Genomic DNA, 16,713 nt, shown 5'->3' with positions numbered 1-16,713 from the left:
TGTATATACAGTAGTAATACATGCTAGTATATACTGATATATATATATAAATAGTGTTGATATGTACTGTATATACAGTAGGAGTACATGCTAGTATATACTGATATATATATATAAATAGTGTTGATATGTACTGTATATACAGTAGTAATACATGCTAGTATATACTGATATATATATAAATAGTGTTGATATGTACTGTATATACAGTAGGAATACATGCTAGTATATACTGATATATATATATAAATAGTGTTGATATGTACTGTATATACAGTAGGAGTACATGCTAGTATATACTGATATATATATATAAATAGTGTTGATATGTACTGTATATACAGTAGGAGTACATGCTAGTATATACTGATATATATATATAAATAGTGTTGATATGTACTGTATATACAGTAGTAATACATGCTAGTATATACTGATATATATATATAAATAGTGTTGATATGTACTGTATATACAGTAGGAGTACATGCTAGTATATACTGATATATATATATAAATAGTGTTGATATGTACTGTATATACAGTAGGAATACATGCTAGTATATACTGATATATATATATAAATAGTGTTGATATGTACTGTATATACAGTAGGAGTACATGCTAGTATATACTGATATATATATATAAATAGTGTTGATATGTACTGTATATACAGTAGGAATACATGCTAGTATATACTGATATATATATATATATATAAATAGTGTTGATATGTACTGTATATACAGTAGTAATACATGCTAGTATATACTGATATATATATATATAAATAGTGTTGATATGTACTGTATATACAGTAGGAGTACATGCTAGTATATACTGATATATATATATAAATAGTGTTGATATGTACTGTATATACAGTAGGAATACATGCTAGTATATACTGATATATATATATATATATATAAATAGTGTTGATATGTACTGTATATACAGTAGTAATACATGCTAGTATATACTGATATATATATAAATAGTGTTGATATGTACTGTATATACAGTAGGAGTACATGCTAGTATATACTGATATATATATATAAATAGTGTTGATATGTACTGTATATACAGTAGGAATACATGCTAGTATATACTGATATATATATATATATATAAATAGTGTTGATATGTACTGTATATACAGTAGGAATACATGCTAGTATATACTGATATATATATAAATAGTGTTGATATGTACTGTATATACAGTAGGAGTACATGCTAGTATATACTGATATATATATATAAATAGTGTTGATATGTACTGTATATACAGTAGGAATACATGCTAGTATATACTGATATATATATAAATAGTGTTGATATGTACTGTATATACAGTAGGAATACATGCTAGTATATACTGATATATATATATATAAATAGTGTTGATATGTACTGTATATACAGTAGGAATACATGCTAGTATATACTGATATATATAAATGTCAGGGGTGCAACGATACAGAAAAATCAGGATTTGCTTATTGTTGCACCTCGACCATATGTACAGTAAATGTTTATTTTAATTTTAAAATCGTTTTCCTCTGTTAAGGGTCAAAAAGGCAAAAAGGGTCATGTAGGACCAAAAGGAGCCAGAGGAATGGAGGTGAGTTGGAGCCCGGTATTGATGGATCATTTCAGAACAATAGAATGGCTTTGGATCTTTTACAATGACAAACACCCCCTCTTCTCTTGTCAGGGGGCCGGCGGTCCTTCTGGGCCGAGAGGCGTGGTGGGTCGAGAGGGACAGGAGGGAGTGCCCGGGATGGACGGAATGCCAGGAAAGGACGGAAGTAAAGGCATGCCGGTAAGACAACAGTGAAGACTTTTCATTTTGGAATAGCGTGATCCCTCATTTAGCGCAGCTAATTGGAACCATGAGAAGCTAATTTCTGCAAAGTAGGATTTCTGATTCATAAACCCAATAGAGTATATTCATGGTTACAACATAGAAAACCTGTTTGCCACCTTCTAAATACGCTTGTTAACATGATCAGAGTCCTGTAGACATGAAATAACACCCCTATGGCCACCTTTACACTCCTATTACCCAATATAATGGACATAATAAGAGAAAATAAGACACATATGACACAGACCATTTGTTTCCCACCTTCTAAATACACTTTTGAACATGATTAGAGCCCTCTAGACATGAAATAACACCCCTATGGCCACCTTTACATTCCTATTCCCATGGAGATCATTCAAACGTGCAATAAAAGCCTGTTGTTCCGGCGATGAAATATACAAATGACACAACTTCTTCATTCCATATCCAGGGAGAGCATGGAGACGATGGAGAGTTTGGCGTCGCCGGCAAAGGTGGCGGCCGTGGAAAGACCGGCGTTCCAGGACTTCCGGGAGATCAAGGTGTCATGGGACCAAAGGTGAGATCCACTTGCTGTGAGGTGCTGATGTCAGCAGGCGTACTGTAGCACTTCAGCAACACACACGGGAGAGTGAGGAATCCTCCGTCCCCCCAGGGTGAGCCAGGTCTCAGAGGACAGAGTGGACCTCCGGGCAAAAGAGGCTTCAGAGGCGGAACGGGACTTCCGGGCTCGCAGGGAGACCGAGGACCTAAAGGACGAGCTGTGAGTGTCCTTCCTGAGACAAGCACACACGCATGATTCATGCCATCTGACACCACGAGAAACTACGAGACTGATGTATGAATGCAGTCGTCCCTCGTTTATTGCGGTTAATTGGCTCCAGATTGGAAAGCGATAAGAGCATTTCCACCAGGTTGGATCCAGTATCAGTAATGACTGTATTTTTGTAGCTATAGAAAATATGACCTTCTAAATGCGTTTTTAACATGACGAGAGCCGTCTGGACGTGAAGTACCACCTTTACATTTGTGTGATCCAATACAGCAGATATCATCAGATAACACTCACACCTTAGCAGGCCCTTGTTTTCTTCCTTCCTGCAGTGATGCGTTGGAATGGCGGCTTTCCGCCACATTAGCCAAAATAGCAGCCATAATAAGAGGAAACAAGCCACTGACAGGAAGACGTGACTACAGGAAGACAGGAAGTGACGTCGGAGGTTCAGAGTTGAGCTTTAGCTTGTCGTGGATTATGATTGTTGTTATGAGATCATTAAAACCTGCAATAAATGCCTGTTGTGGCCATCACGTCTGGTCCTTGTCTCACCAATGTAGAATGTGCGTTCACAATGACAACGCTTCATTCAGTGTTTGTAGTTTTAGACATCTTTATACATGAAAATGCTTCATTTAGGCCAACCGTACACTCCAGTGGGTACGCCGCACATGTCCGCATCATAAAATTGTATATTGTGATGCGCACGAGTACGTGAGGACCAGGCAGCTCTTTATTTGACGGGAGCCAATCAGGAGTGATGAAAAAACTCATGACGAGCTTGTCAACCCATCGGCCTCACAACTTACAAACAACATTGAACTCATCACACAGCCACTTAGTACTCAAAAGGTATACCTCAGAAATATACAAACATGTACCAATACGAGTTTAAAATGAAAGAGGAAAAAAAACATTTTACAGCTTTCCCATCATGCATTTCGATTGAGCAAAGCATTTCATTGGAGGACAAGTGGCATAGAAAATGGTTGGGATGGGGCTGCAATGCTGCCTGCATTTACCAGAGGGAGCCAGAGGAGCACATAGTCCAGAGGGAGGCTGACGTCATTGCAGTGCCCCAATAAATGCGTTGCTCACATGCAATGCATTATGGGAAAACTTTTTTCATCTGAATCTCATATTGGTACATGTTGGTACATATATTTCTGAGGTATACCTTTTGAGTGTTAAGTTGCTGTGTGATGAGTTTTGTGTCGTCAGCAAGGTGTTATTTTGTTATACTTGTAGATATAACAATGTTTGCCGCCGGGTTGACAAGCTCGTTGTGATTGCACTGATGGCTCGTGATTGGCTCCTGCCAAAGAAGGAGCCACTGCTTCTTCCCTGGCTCGCGAGCGGCACGGCATTGAAGCAATTAGTAGTAGTTCTGACGTAAAGGAGACGTCACGACATTAGAAATCAGCCATAAATTAGCTGCAGCGCTGCGTCAGCCGCAGGGTTCAAAGTTGAAGTAAAAAGGTAAGTATTATGTTTTTGTCTTCATAATAAGCGATGTTGTGTACTTGTCATCCAGGGCGATGTTGGTGAACCTGGCTTTCCTGGAATCCTTGGTGTTTTTGGTCCAAAGGTAAGCTAATGCTATCATGGGATGGGATAACCAGCTCCCACTCTTAAAAGGCGCCTCAAACACCGCGTCTCTGCTGCTTTTCAGGGTCCCCCTGGAGACTTGGGTCCAAAAGGCATCCGAGGACCCAAGGGTCCCCAAGGAACCATGGCAAGGACGTTATTGCTGCTCGTGACCCGGTACCGTGTTTGTCTTGTTGTTGCTCATCTAACTGGTTCTGTCCTTTCAGGGCAGAGGAGGAGTCCCGGGCCCTGCAGGATTGGTTGGCCCCAATGGAAGCGTGGTAAGTCCCACACACATGAAGACTCCATCCGTGCTGCTGGTCCTCAGCTAAGTGCCTCCTGTTTGTTTGCAGGGTCCCAGAGGGGAGAAGGGCACCCGTGGAGCCATGGTAGTTACCCCTAACATCTTCATTCAACCAGCACGTGTGTGTGCGTGTGCGCGTGCATGTGCAACACTAACACTAAACATGTGTGTCTTGTGTCTCCATCCAGGGCGTACAAGGACCTAGGGTATGTTTAGCATGATTGTGTCTTCTGTGACTACGATTAGCTCACCTAGCATGCGTGTTTGTCTTTATTAGGGATCTCAGGGACCTCGTGGACGCCCTGGACCTCCAGTAAGACTTGTTTTTATCTTCATTGAAATGCTAAACAAGTTATTTGTTGCTCATTGATTGTCTCGTGCTTCCCCCCAGGGTCCCCCTCATGTCCCGCCATCTTTTGTAAGGTTTAAAATGCATCGTGTAGCAGCGTGTTGTCCATAAGTAAGTCCTAAAGTTGTTTTTCTCCCCTTCAGAAAGAGGATGGTCTTTTGTTTATGGATCCACACAGCCAGCTGAGGAATGAGGTTGGTTTCTAACAACTACGGTGTATTTGTGTCGTCCTCTAAGCGCCAGAGACGACTTACAAGCTTTCTCTTCTGTTGTCTTCCCAGAATAAGCTAGTGATGGACCTGCCCATGCTGGACCAGGGCGCAGAGATCTTTAAGACCCTCCACTACCTCAGTAACCTGATCCAGAGCCTGAAGAACCCACTGGGCACCAGGGACCACCCTGCCCGCATCTGCAGGGACCTGCACAGCTGTGAACACAAGCTAAATGATGGTAAGTGTTGCATTGCCGAACGAAAATAAGTAAGGAAGTTGGGGTGGATCCAAATGTGGAAAGTATGGATACCAAGGGTATTACCGCTTGCGCAATGGGCCGACGTTTTTGTTCTATGCTCTAACTATGAAAATATTCCATTTAATAAATAAGAACTCCTACTAATTCACTTATCATGGTGGGGTCTGGAACTAGGTAACTGTGATAAATGAGGGATTACTCTAATTGTATTATTTTGTTGATATTCTTCCATTGTGTTACATTGTTGCTAAATTACTCACAATATTTTTGGTTGGCTTTGGTCAGGCACTTACTGGATCGACCCGAACCTTGGCTGCTCGTCCGATACGATCGAAGTGTCCTGCAACTTTACGGGTGGCGGGCAGACGTGCCTGAAACCGGTGACTGTGGCCAAGGTATTCCTTTTTTCCTTTGAAATAAACAACATTTGGCTTTTTTGTAGTGTTAGGACCCCAAGCGTCTAAAAGAACAGCCATGAAACGATCATGATAAACAATGTCTCCAATGCAGTGGCTGTTGCTTTGTGAGTCATACTGCATAGCATCAAATAATACAGTCCTTAACCCCGCAGCCCACGGTCAACGTCGGCCGCGTGCAGATGAACTTCCTGCACCTGCTGAGCTCCGAGGCGGTCCAGCATGTCACCATCCACTGCCTCAACGTCTCCGTCTGGACACCAGACCAGGATCTGACGCCTTCCCGGGAATCTTCTGTGCGATTCAAGGCCTGGACTGGGGAGGTGTTTGAGGCGGGAGGAGAGCTGGAGCCAGAGGTGGTGGAGGACTCCTGTTGGGTACGTCTTCATCTTCCAAGTGTCAGTCGCTCTTGATGATCATGACTGGTGACCGAAATGTGATTGGATGGCAGATGAAAGACGGCCGCTGGCGCCAGGCCCGTTTTGTCTTTCACGCGGTGGACCCGTCCCTGCTCCCTGTGACGGACGTCGTCAACCTCCCCGAGACCTCCCCCGGCTCACGCTACCACCTGGAGATAGGTCCCGTCTGCTTCCTGTAAGAATGAACGAGGGGCGGGTCGTCACCCTGTGATGCTGCATACATGCCCGACCCCCCCCCCCCCCCCCCCCCCCCCCCCCCCCCCCCCACCGCCACGCCCACCCGCTCTCCAAGCAGCTTGTGCCAACCTCTCACTGGACTGCAGATACAGGAGAGGGGGTGTCGGCCTGCAGGGGGAGTTCTTGCACTAAATTCCCCCCAATAGGCCAATAGCTTCTCCCAGCAATGATCTCTGTGGAACATGGAGCAGTGAAGAAGGAGACAAATCAGCGGACATTTGATGAATAATAACAATAACTTATTTGTTGTATACAGTCTGTATACCGTGGGATTTATTTTATTTTATTTTATTTTATTTTATTTGGGCAGAATTCTAAAATATGATAATAATAATAATAATAATAATAATAATAATGGAGATCAGTTAACTGTACATATTATGTAAGCTTATTATTCATGTCAAGAAATCATCTTCAAGTGCAATAGAAAATGAGAAGATAATTTGACATTTAGATTGGAACGGAGGAGGGCGGGCATTTTTATTTGCCTTTGGTGCTCAGCTCAGCTCCTGTTTGGTTGTTTTTTTTTTTAATGGGAGCAGAAGTCACATCTGTATTTATTAGTGCTCCAAAAGGGAAAACAGCCCATCGTCAGCCACCAAAAAGTTGAATAAACTTATTAGAGATGCATTTTCAACCAAATGCCACTGAATATCTACGGATTTACACATAACAAATTCATTTTTGGTTGTTTTTATTTCCCATTTGGGGTGTCTGCCGCCCTTTCATCACTTACATATGATGGGATGTTGAAATCTGCACCTGAGTGGGGCCAACAAATCATTTAAGGTGCTAATCATAATGCATAATGACACCACTCTGCTGGAATGTTTATAGTGCAGGCTCGCTTGGATTAATTTAAAAATATATTCCATATGATATAACTTCCTGTCATGTTTTATAAGGTATTTGCAGAGATCTTTTATTTGAGGGGGGCATTTCAGAGATAATATGAAAGTGTCTCCTTGTGTATGCAGTATAAAACCAGGCTTTGAATATATTTTGTTGTTGTTGTTTTGTACAAAGCACCCCATGTAAGGATGTTTTGGAGACACGGCGTAATGAGAATAAACATGTATTAGTTTGAACTGGACACCGGTGTGTGTAATTGTGAAACCTTGCTGTATACGGTGGACCCCCTCGGGCTAATTTAATGTTATTTAATATTTGCAAACAGAGCAAAAAAATGCGCTCTGCTAGAAACACCGTCACCATCTTTATATATATATCAGTTTACCCAACTGGTCTTGGAGTTTATCTTTTTTTTATGTGTACATTTGGTGCTCCAGAGAGAACACATTTATAACAATGTTAATTAGCTTTTATTTTTTTATTCTTATTTTCTTCATGTTGGGCTTTTTCTCTCTATTCTCTCTATGATAATCCACAGTGTACTGTATCAGGTGCTATTCTATGACTTGTGTTTTTAAAAAATCATTAATAATAATGCAATTATGTGAAATGTGTTCCTTTTTTCGTAAATCTGTTGTCAACATTAAAGCAAGATGAGAATACCTCACATTTTTCCGCATGGCAATTTCAACAACAAGATGAAGTACAAACTACAAACTTGTATCTGTCTGCTCTTTACTCATTTCCATTTGTTCAATAAATACCTTCAATTTGTGTGTGAGCATTCATTTCAATCATTTAGATGTCATAATTTAGTCATTTGTAATGATACTCGTAGAACAGCAGTGCAAATTTAAAAAACTAGGGTCACAGGTATGCTGGGGCCTATCCCAGCTGACTTCAGGCGAGAGGCGGGGTACACCCTGACTGGTGGCCAGCCAATCGCCAGGCACACATTCATACATATGGGCAACTTAGAGTCGCCAATTAAACCAGAATCTCTTATGAGCCCTTAACATTATTTAAACTTGTATATTTCGCGCGTCACACTTCTGCAAAAAACAACTGCACCACTTGAGGTCGCTATTGTTCACTGGATGTCTGCGCTCTTCAATGCGAGCCAACTGTTTGCGTTTCTCAAATGTTACAATGCATGGCGAAGCTTTCTTAACTTTTCAATTTTGTTCTAAATGCCACACACTTGAACATAATCTCATAATCCTAATCTTCGAAAAATAGTAGGCAGTACTCTCGTATTTACGCATCAGACTCAGGTTACAGCGTAAAACGATAATGTATTCTTTTCTATTTGACTGTGTCCCCAGTGACTGCTGAAAAAGGCACACGAGTGAAAAACAAAGAAGTCGATTCTTTATTTGGCAGCCAGTTTTGGTTTTAAGGCGCTATGAACCGCCCAAACTGTTTGTTTTGGCCAATCGCTCGTTGACAGGACCCACCCAGTTACCGCGTTGCCTTCAAAGCTCATGGAAAATTCAATCAATTGTACTGTTGCTGTCCTTTACACGTCAGCAAATGACTACAAATCCAGTTGTTTAAATTATTTTGGGTGGTTAAATACAACAAGTGTACCCTCTTATCATTCCAGTCATGATTTATAACATCTACCATTGATCATACTGATCAGAATGTCGTCGTTGTTCAAATATCTCCGATGCTACCTAAAGGCATCGCCAGTCTCCAACGTGCACAGCGGTGACGTTTGTTGTAGCATGATGGCGGTAGCCTGGACTATTTTGAATTTCGTACCGTTTTTTCGAGTTTAAAGCGCGTATTTGTGGTGGAATGCCACGTTGTTACAAGGGGAGGTCGGAGTAGAACAAACTGCTACCATGGACTCCGTCCTCGGGGACGACCTAACGCTCCCCGTTGACATGAACGGAAGGTAAAAACACTCAAGCTAGCCGGCTAACGGCTCAGGGTCCTGCCTTACACTTGGGGTGCTAACCCACTAATCTCAAAGTAGTTGCTTGGGCCCCGTCTATTAACTGGGTGGATACTGGCGTTGACTTTGTATATTTTCACGTGTATTGGCGTCTAACAGACTATTAAGCTTATATAGTGTATCTTTTTACTCGCAAAGTTTAACGCTAGTGTTGGTATATTTGTTTTTTCTTGGAACGAAAACGATGAAGCGACGATGTTATCGTGTTTATTTAGAGCCAAGTACTATAACGTCACTATATATAGTAAATGGTACTAAACAGTATCAGAGATTAACAATAGTAATTGCTTTTTGTTGTTTGTGTGTCTTTAGCGCAACGTTATACTGACTAATAATGTCTAAAAGAATGTAAATCATACTGGATCGAATGGCTGCTGGGCTTCCGGGGTGCAGTAAAGCGGAAGTAATCAGAGCCAGTCTTGCAGCGGGGAGTCGTCGCCTCCCGGCACAGCTCTGAATGTGGACTTGTCATGTCGCTTTTTTTTTTTTTATCTTCCCGGCTGCTTACTCGCAGTGACATGAGGGAGAGGACAGAGAGGCATCCTGGTAGGTGAAACGAGGCCGCCGTGTTAGCGGTGCTTTACTGGTCAATACTTCCACACTATACGTCTTTCTGCTTCGTAAAAGTAGTGCAAGCTTTTTCTCTGCGGCGTTTTGTGTTTACCTCCCTTTTAAACTGGGACCAGCTGCGTAGAGGACGCCATCCAGGTGGCCAGCATGGCACAGTAATCCAAGATGTTAGCTGATCTGAGCGGTGTGAATTACTTGCCTGACTCTGTTGACCAATTCGAGTTCAAGAGTTATTTCACTGCGTTCAGAAAGTAGTGAACGGAATCGATCTTTTCTGCTGCTGTTCAAAGACAAGAAAGAGGAAGTTAGTGTTAACCGGTGCTTACAAAGGGTTCCGTGGGTCACCCCAGCTGCTTCCAAATAACTGTGCTTCAGCTGAGTGTGTAATATGCAGCAATGCAGGGTGTACTTGTTGCACATCTTGATGTTTTCTGGGGTTTTTTTCCCTTCTAGCGTGCCTCTCGTGGTCTTCCTCTTCCTTGGCACAGGAAGCGGCAACTCTGCATGTGATGCAATGATTGACCTGTTTTTACGAGTCTTACTGTTTGAATCATTGGAATTGGTTCAATGCTTTAAGTCGGGGTGTCCACACATTTTCAAACCAGGGCCACACACTGACACATGAGAGAATGCAAGGGCCACTTAAGCAGTGATTATATATTTCAAAAGGCAAAAACTGTCAGCTTTGCCATACACAATAGGTGAAATTGCTTTGGTCTTTGCTCTTTTTTTCACATTTTTGCTGTTTTTTTTTGTTTTTTTTTACATTTTCCAAATATTTCAACTTTCTTCTTAAATAATCTATTATGAATTTATTTCCATAATATTAACGTTTTCCCCAACCTAATTTTCCAAAAATTACAACTTTTTGTTTTGTTTGTTTCTCATAATATGACAACTTAAAAAAAAATAATGTATTTTTTTTATATTTCAACCCCAACGCTACTAAAACATTATTTTTCTTCATAATATTAACAGTTTATCTTTTTTTATCTTTATTCTTGTAAGATTGCTGCTGATTTTTCCATTTTTGCTGTTGTTTTTTACGTTTTCTTGTTAAATTATATTTTTTAAATGTGCCAAACTTTAATATTTTGACTTTATTCTCGTAATTATTTTTTTTACATTTTCCAAGCATTTCAAATTTCTTCTTGGAAATGTTCTTGTCGTAATTATGACTTCATTCCCATAACATTTTGACTTTATTCTCCTATCATTACAACTTTTTTTGCAACTTAATTTTCCAAAAACATTATACGGGCCGCACGGTGGTCTAGTGGTTAGCATGTTGGCCACACAGTAACAGTCTGGAGATGGGAAGACCGGTTCGATTCTCCCTTGGGCATTTCTGTGTGGAGTTTGCATGTTCTCCCCGTGTGTGTGTGTGTGTTTTCTCCGGGTACTCCGGTTTCCTCCCACATTCCAAAAACATGCATGTTAGCTTCATTGGAGACTCTAAATTGTCCATAGGTATGAATGAGAGTGTTTGTCTGGCTGGACTCTGGCTGGCTGGACTCCAGCTGTCGCCCCAAGTCAGCTACAGCATGCCCCCGCAACCCTAATGAGGAGAAGCGGTATAGAAAATAGATGGATGGACAACATTCTACCTTGTTTTTTTTCTCATATTACTTTTTTATATAAAAAAAAATATTTTTCCTGTAATATTTGTATATTTTACACTACTACTAAAATGACGTTATTTTTCCACATAATATTACATTAATCTCATAAAATTACATATTTTTCTCGTTAGATTACAACTTTTTTTCTCTTTTGAGCTTAATCTTGTAGAATTACTGCTGATTTTTCAATTTTGGCTGTTTTGTTTTCTTGTTGAATTATATTTTCAGAATGTTCCGCAGGCAAAAATAAAAATAAAAACCAAAAAAAAGCCACGGACCGCACTTTGGACACGCCTGCTTTAAGTCAACAAAGCGTGACTCTATTTAGTTATTGTGTGTTATCAAATGTGTTGTTTTCTGGGGGGGTGTATTTAGTTTTAATGTTGCCATATTTCCACAAATACTCTCGTGGCCTCCGCTTTAATAGACGGCGTGCCCCAATTAATTGCCAAAAAATGTAGCACCCCAAATAGATGCATTTGTCAGTGTCGCTAGTTACCTTTGCAACGACACATGCAGGTGCATGTGCCACACTAGATGTCGGCACACACCACTTGCAGAGCGGACATGGCATCTGTAAAGCTGATGTTTCCTCTGGAGTTTAAGGAGAGAGTCCACCATAAGGAGGAAACTGGAGTATGTCACAACATTTGTCAAAGCTGCGGCGCCTCCGGCATGTGTTGGAGGAAGCGGTGTGTCATATTATTAGACACGAGGGTCATTGGTCGAGGGGTCATCATGTGCTTGTTTAGCCAAGCCAGGTCAGCAGTGTTTGTCCATGCAAGTACTTTCCAGAGGTACAAGGAGCTGTTAGGTCATAAAGTGTGTTACGTCTTGTTGTGGTTGTTCAGATGTGTAATGTTGTTTGGCACATTGTGTCGTGATTGGCTGCGGGGAGACGCCACGGTCTCATCACTGTGGTCTATTTGTCCACCGACGACAGCACACCCCTAGCCTCCCTCTTCCACCCACCCACCAATCAATCCAGGGCTGTCTTGAACTTGAGAGCTCGGCTGCCACTGGCACATGGTGTATCTGACACACACACACACACACACACACACACACACACACACACACACTGCCACACTGCTCTGCCATGTGAGTGTAAATGTAAATGAAGCTGAGAGTCATTCTGGAGCTATTTGTGGAGTGTCCGTAGGGCTCAGTGGGAAGCGGCCCAGCGTGAGTAATTCATAAACAGGACTCGGTTGTATTTTCCAGAAAAATAATGTGAGCGTGCATGGAGCTGTGATGAGCACAGAGTGAGGGATGAGCATGTGAATGATTCATCTCCAACTATGACTGCAAAACTCACAGCAAAATGATTGTCTCCTCAGCTGCGCCCTGCCAGACTCCATGAATGCTGACAGCATGACAGGTACTGCAAAGCTTTCTTTCTTCTTTTTGTCCTCTCTATGCTTGTTTGTGTTGTCTTTCCCTCGTGTGTTCATTAACGCTGCTGTTGATCCGTGTTGCTGCCTCCGCCAGCACTCGCGTCTCCAAACCTGAGCAGAAACATCTGCCATAAGAGTCTCATTAGCTAATCTCACTGCTAATTGTCTTGTCTAGTGTGACAAGTCACTGACACACACACACACTGTATTTAGCAGAGCTCATTTTTACCATAAAGTCACAATCTCACCTACGGTAAATGTTTCAGCATTCAAGCGTCTGTCATGCACAACCCTACCCTTGCTGGGAAATGTGTGGACTTGTGATGCTTTGGTCTTGACATGTTCTAAAAATGTTTGTCCCTCTTTATTTGTCTAAATCCAACAGCCTGGGGGGTCTACTATTTTAAGTTGCAGATTCATGCAAAAGAACTCAAAAGAAAGCAATGACTGAAAAGACTAATAATGCTTTCTTGTTGTCTGACAGCACCGTCCTTTCCCGGCCAGATGTCCCCCATCAAAGCTCTCACCATGAAGGACTATGAAAACGTGAGTGGTTTGTTTAGAACGTACTGTGTTGATATTGTTCTTTCAGGAGGAATTTGAACATTATCAGTGCTCTGCTCCACCTGACCAACAAATGACCATGTATGGACATCTGGTGGTGATGAGGGGTGTGTGTCGGCCACCTGAATGCTGTATTTCAGCATTTGACTGGAATGCATCCTCAGACATTTTAGCCTTTGCTGCCCGATTAGAGCTTTGCAGAGGGGTCCAGACTGCAACCCCCAACCCCCCATTTCCAGATGTATGCCGCTCAGAGCCCCGAGCACAATGATGCACAGTCTGCCTCGCACACATGCAAGCATGAAAGCACCTCATTCATTTGAACAATGACACACACACAGTTGTTTATTTAACTCATGTGATTCATGGCTTTCAGCTGCATTATTAGTTTCACCCTTGTTTTCTTGACCTGCAAGGGTCAACAGAAGAGTCTTACAATAATGTGGTCATTGCTTTCTTTACTGTCCACAGCAAATCACGGCGCTGAAGAAGGAGAACTTCAACCTGAAGCTGCGCATTTACTTCATGGAAGAGCGCATGCAGCAGAAATGCGACGACTCCACAGAGGACATCTTCAAAACGGTGTTGTATTTATTGCCAGACTGCAGCATGTCAGTTAGCTAGTAGGGGTGTCCTGATGCAACTTTTCCACTTCTGGTACGATACCGATATTGCGACCTTGAATATGTATGTATGTACTTTATTTATCCCACAGCGGGGAAATTTACTTGTTACAGCAGCAAGACAAGTAAAGAGAACAGTGTAAAGAAAGCATAGTGTCTACAACATGGTTCAGGTGGTGCAGGTGTTGTAGAGCCTGACAGCGGTCGGTATGAAGGACCTGCGGAACAGCGGTCGGTATGAAGGACCTGCGAATATCGTCCGATACCGACGTCAGTCCAATATCAGCACGAATTAGGGATGTCCCAATTCTATCTTCAGGATCGGGATCGTCTGCCAATCCGCTGTATTTTGAAGTATCGGCTTCCACCACGAGATCGGGCCGATATTCGGCTCTGTAGCTACAGCGGTAGTTCCCCCTCACTGTGCCCGGCCTGCTGTGTCACTGTGCAGAGAGATCACATGGGCAGTGCTGCTCTAACCACTGGGTGTTTATACTAGGGGCTATCAATAAATTACTATTGTGTTGAAGATGGTCTGTTTAATAAAAAAAAAAAAAAAAAAGTCATATATTCTAAATGACACCACAGATTAATCTATAACTATGTCAAATTGGTGTAAGAACGCAGACAGACATGTTAGCATCGTTAGTTTCATCTATTACATTCATTCATGTCCGTCGCGGAAGATAAGCTTTCACTGCTGTTTCATTGCCTTGTTTTCAACTATTTCATGTCTTTATGCCACACACCATGCACACTAACGCAATTGGAGCTAATGATTTCAACGGCAGGCACTGTTAGTCCCATGAACCTGTCCACCATTGTACAAAGATAGTTTGAAAGTTTGCCCTGTATTCAAACACCAGAAGTGATGCGGAAGTGCCTCTCGGTCTCATGGTTGGAGTAATAAAAGTCAACACCGATGATGACTACTTTTATTTTTATTATTATTATTTTTTAAATATTCTCTGTTCACAGAATATTGAGCTGAAAGTGGAGCTGGAGTCAATGAAGCGGGAGATGGCAGAGAAACAGGAGCTCCTTGTGTCTGCGTCGTAAGAGATATTCTTTCTTCTATAAAGTATTTCAAACACACTAGCAGACTTCATCACGGTGGCTGATTTTCCAGGAAAGCGTTGGAGAGTCTGGCTGGTCGAGAGTCAGGAGAACCGCAGCGTGTGAGAGAACAAGCGCAACGGGAGATGGATGCGCTTCAGGACTCGTACAACAAGAGGATAGCTGAACTCGAAGAAGTGAGTCAGAGATGGGGTTTTTTTTTAATGCCACCAAGCAGTGCAGGGCAGGGGACTGTTTTTTGTTAAAGCCTACTGTCTCATTTGGACGTTTTGCTTTGCGTCAGTGCCTGCGAACAGCTGAGGAGGAGGTGGAGAAGATGGCGGCCATTGCTGAGCAAGAAAAGCTCAAAAATATTAACATGGAGAAGCAGCTCCAATTCCTGGGTTTGCCTGGTGCCATAGCCCCCTTTCCCAGCCCCGTCCAAGACCTGCAGCTGGCCCTTCAGGACAAAGACAAGTAAGCACAAAGACAAATCTTATTGTGTTATTGTTTGGACAATCAAGACATTTCAGTCGGTGTTTTTTCACCCATTACCAATCTAGCACCATCGAGCAGTTGAAGATCACGTTAAAGAACCTGGAAGCTGAGCTCCAGCAGAGCAGGAACAGAGACGCAGAGCTGGATGCAGCATCATCCGATCAAGTGCGACAGCTGACGGGTGTCCTCGCCAAAAAAGATGACGAACTTCAGGTATTACATTTACATGATGATCAATATGTAGAAAAAGATGACTGCAATTTACCAACTACGCACCGGTATACAAGCCGCACTAACTACATTTTTACAGTTACACGCCGCACCGGTCTATAAGCTGAAGGTATCCACGTCGTGTCCACATGGGATATTTAGTACACAATTATTTTTTTTTTTTTAAGCTTTTGATTAAATAAATACTTTTTTCCAAACGGCGGCAAACAGTGCGTGTAATTTTGCTAGTTAAACAACAGTAGTCATCATCTTCAGCGTCAGAATTGAACATATAAGTCCTTGGTGACACACTTTGCCAATCCAAGAAGTCCAAACAGAAGCTGTACCAATTCTACACTTGATCAAACTTTTTTAAGATTTGTCAGATCAAAGCACGATTGCTGCATACGTCTTTAAAATGTGATATTAGTGTAAACTCCTCCAATTCACTACTTCCTGAAGCTGCACTCAAAGCATCATGGGAATCGTTGTTCTTTTTTTAGCCATGAATTAGCTGCATCACTGTATAAGCCACATGGTTGAAAGCATGAGATAAAAGTAGCGCCTTACACACCGAAAATGACGCAATGTAAAACACAGTCAACCAGAAAAAACACGGTGTCAGTTAAATCAGACCACAATTCCAACTTGGATAACTGTGTGCTGACCCTTTATTAGGCCCTGAGAGACGAACTGCACAGAGAGAAGGATAAAATCAACCCTGACCGTCAGGTTGGTGCTTCTTTTGAATATACACTTCTGTCTTTTGTGCATGCATCCTCCTCTCTAATGCTTTCTACCCATTCATGTCTTTCTCTTGCTACTGGCCACAGGGAGAGCATTTGTCAGCCTCTTACATCATCCTCTTTTGTTCTGTTCCTTTTTCCTCAGAAGATCCGTAAAGTCAAGTCAGTCTCATTTAGTAACCTTTCCGAGTTGCAC

General features: G+C 41.9%; 2 protein-coding genes across 4 annotated transcripts in view; both read left to right on the top strand.

The window, feature by feature from the left end:
• LOC129170501 (collagen alpha-1(XXVII) chain B-like) overlaps window positions 1-8,042 on the top strand; it is a 77,919-nt gene extending 69,877 nt beyond the window's left edge. For all 3 annotated transcript variants that reach the window (XM_054758167.1, XM_054758169.1, XM_054758166.1), the window contains 16 exons: window positions 1,580-1,633; window positions 1,727-1,834; window positions 2,310-2,417; window positions 2,514-2,621; window positions 4,168-4,221; window positions 4,306-4,368; window positions 4,448-4,501; window positions 4,574-4,609; window positions 4,713-4,730; window positions 4,802-4,837; window positions 4,916-4,942; window positions 5,017-5,067; window positions 5,155-5,323; window positions 5,630-5,739; window positions 5,916-6,137; window positions 6,212-8,042. In XM_054758167.1, the coding sequence (XP_054614142.1) occupies window positions 1,580-1,633; window positions 1,727-1,834; window positions 2,310-2,417; window positions 2,514-2,621; window positions 4,168-4,221; window positions 4,306-4,368; window positions 4,448-4,501; window positions 4,574-4,609; window positions 4,713-4,730; window positions 4,802-4,837; window positions 4,916-4,942; window positions 5,017-5,067; window positions 5,155-5,323; window positions 5,630-5,739; window positions 5,916-6,137; window positions 6,212-6,358 (1,365 nt within the window). In that variant the 3' untranslated portion in view covers window positions 6,359-8,042. The remainder of the gene's footprint in view (window positions 1-1,579; window positions 1,634-1,726; window positions 1,835-2,309; window positions 2,418-2,513; window positions 2,622-4,167; window positions 4,222-4,305; window positions 4,369-4,447; window positions 4,502-4,573; window positions 4,610-4,712; window positions 4,731-4,801; window positions 4,838-4,915; window positions 4,943-5,016; window positions 5,068-5,154; window positions 5,324-5,629; window positions 5,740-5,915; window positions 6,138-6,211) is intronic.
• A 914-nt stretch (window positions 8,043-8,956) lies between these two features.
• cdk5rap2 (CDK5 regulatory subunit associated protein 2) overlaps window positions 8,957-16,713 on the top strand; it is a 32,126-nt gene continuing 24,369 nt past the window's right edge. Inside the window, 9 exon segments of the mRNA XM_054758159.1 lie at window positions 8,957-9,171; window positions 12,764-12,804; window positions 13,305-13,366; window positions 13,856-13,966; window positions 14,986-15,062; window positions 15,137-15,260; window positions 15,368-15,540; window positions 15,627-15,774; window positions 16,450-16,503. Of these exon segments, the coding sequence (XP_054614134.1) occupies window positions 9,119-9,171; window positions 12,764-12,804; window positions 13,305-13,366; window positions 13,856-13,966; window positions 14,986-15,062; window positions 15,137-15,260; window positions 15,368-15,540; window positions 15,627-15,774; window positions 16,450-16,503 (843 nt within the window). The 5' untranslated portion in view covers window positions 8,957-9,118.

This window comes from Dunckerocampus dactyliophorus, chromosome 17, assembly GCF_027744805.1.
Source record: "Dunckerocampus dactyliophorus isolate RoL2022-P2 chromosome 17, RoL_Ddac_1.1, whole genome shotgun sequence".
Lineage (NCBI taxonomy): Eukaryota > Metazoa > Chordata > Actinopteri > Syngnathiformes > Syngnathidae > Dunckerocampus > Dunckerocampus dactyliophorus.
Note: the sequence above shows the minus strand (reverse complement) of the source record. Positions and strands in the feature narration are given on the sequence as shown.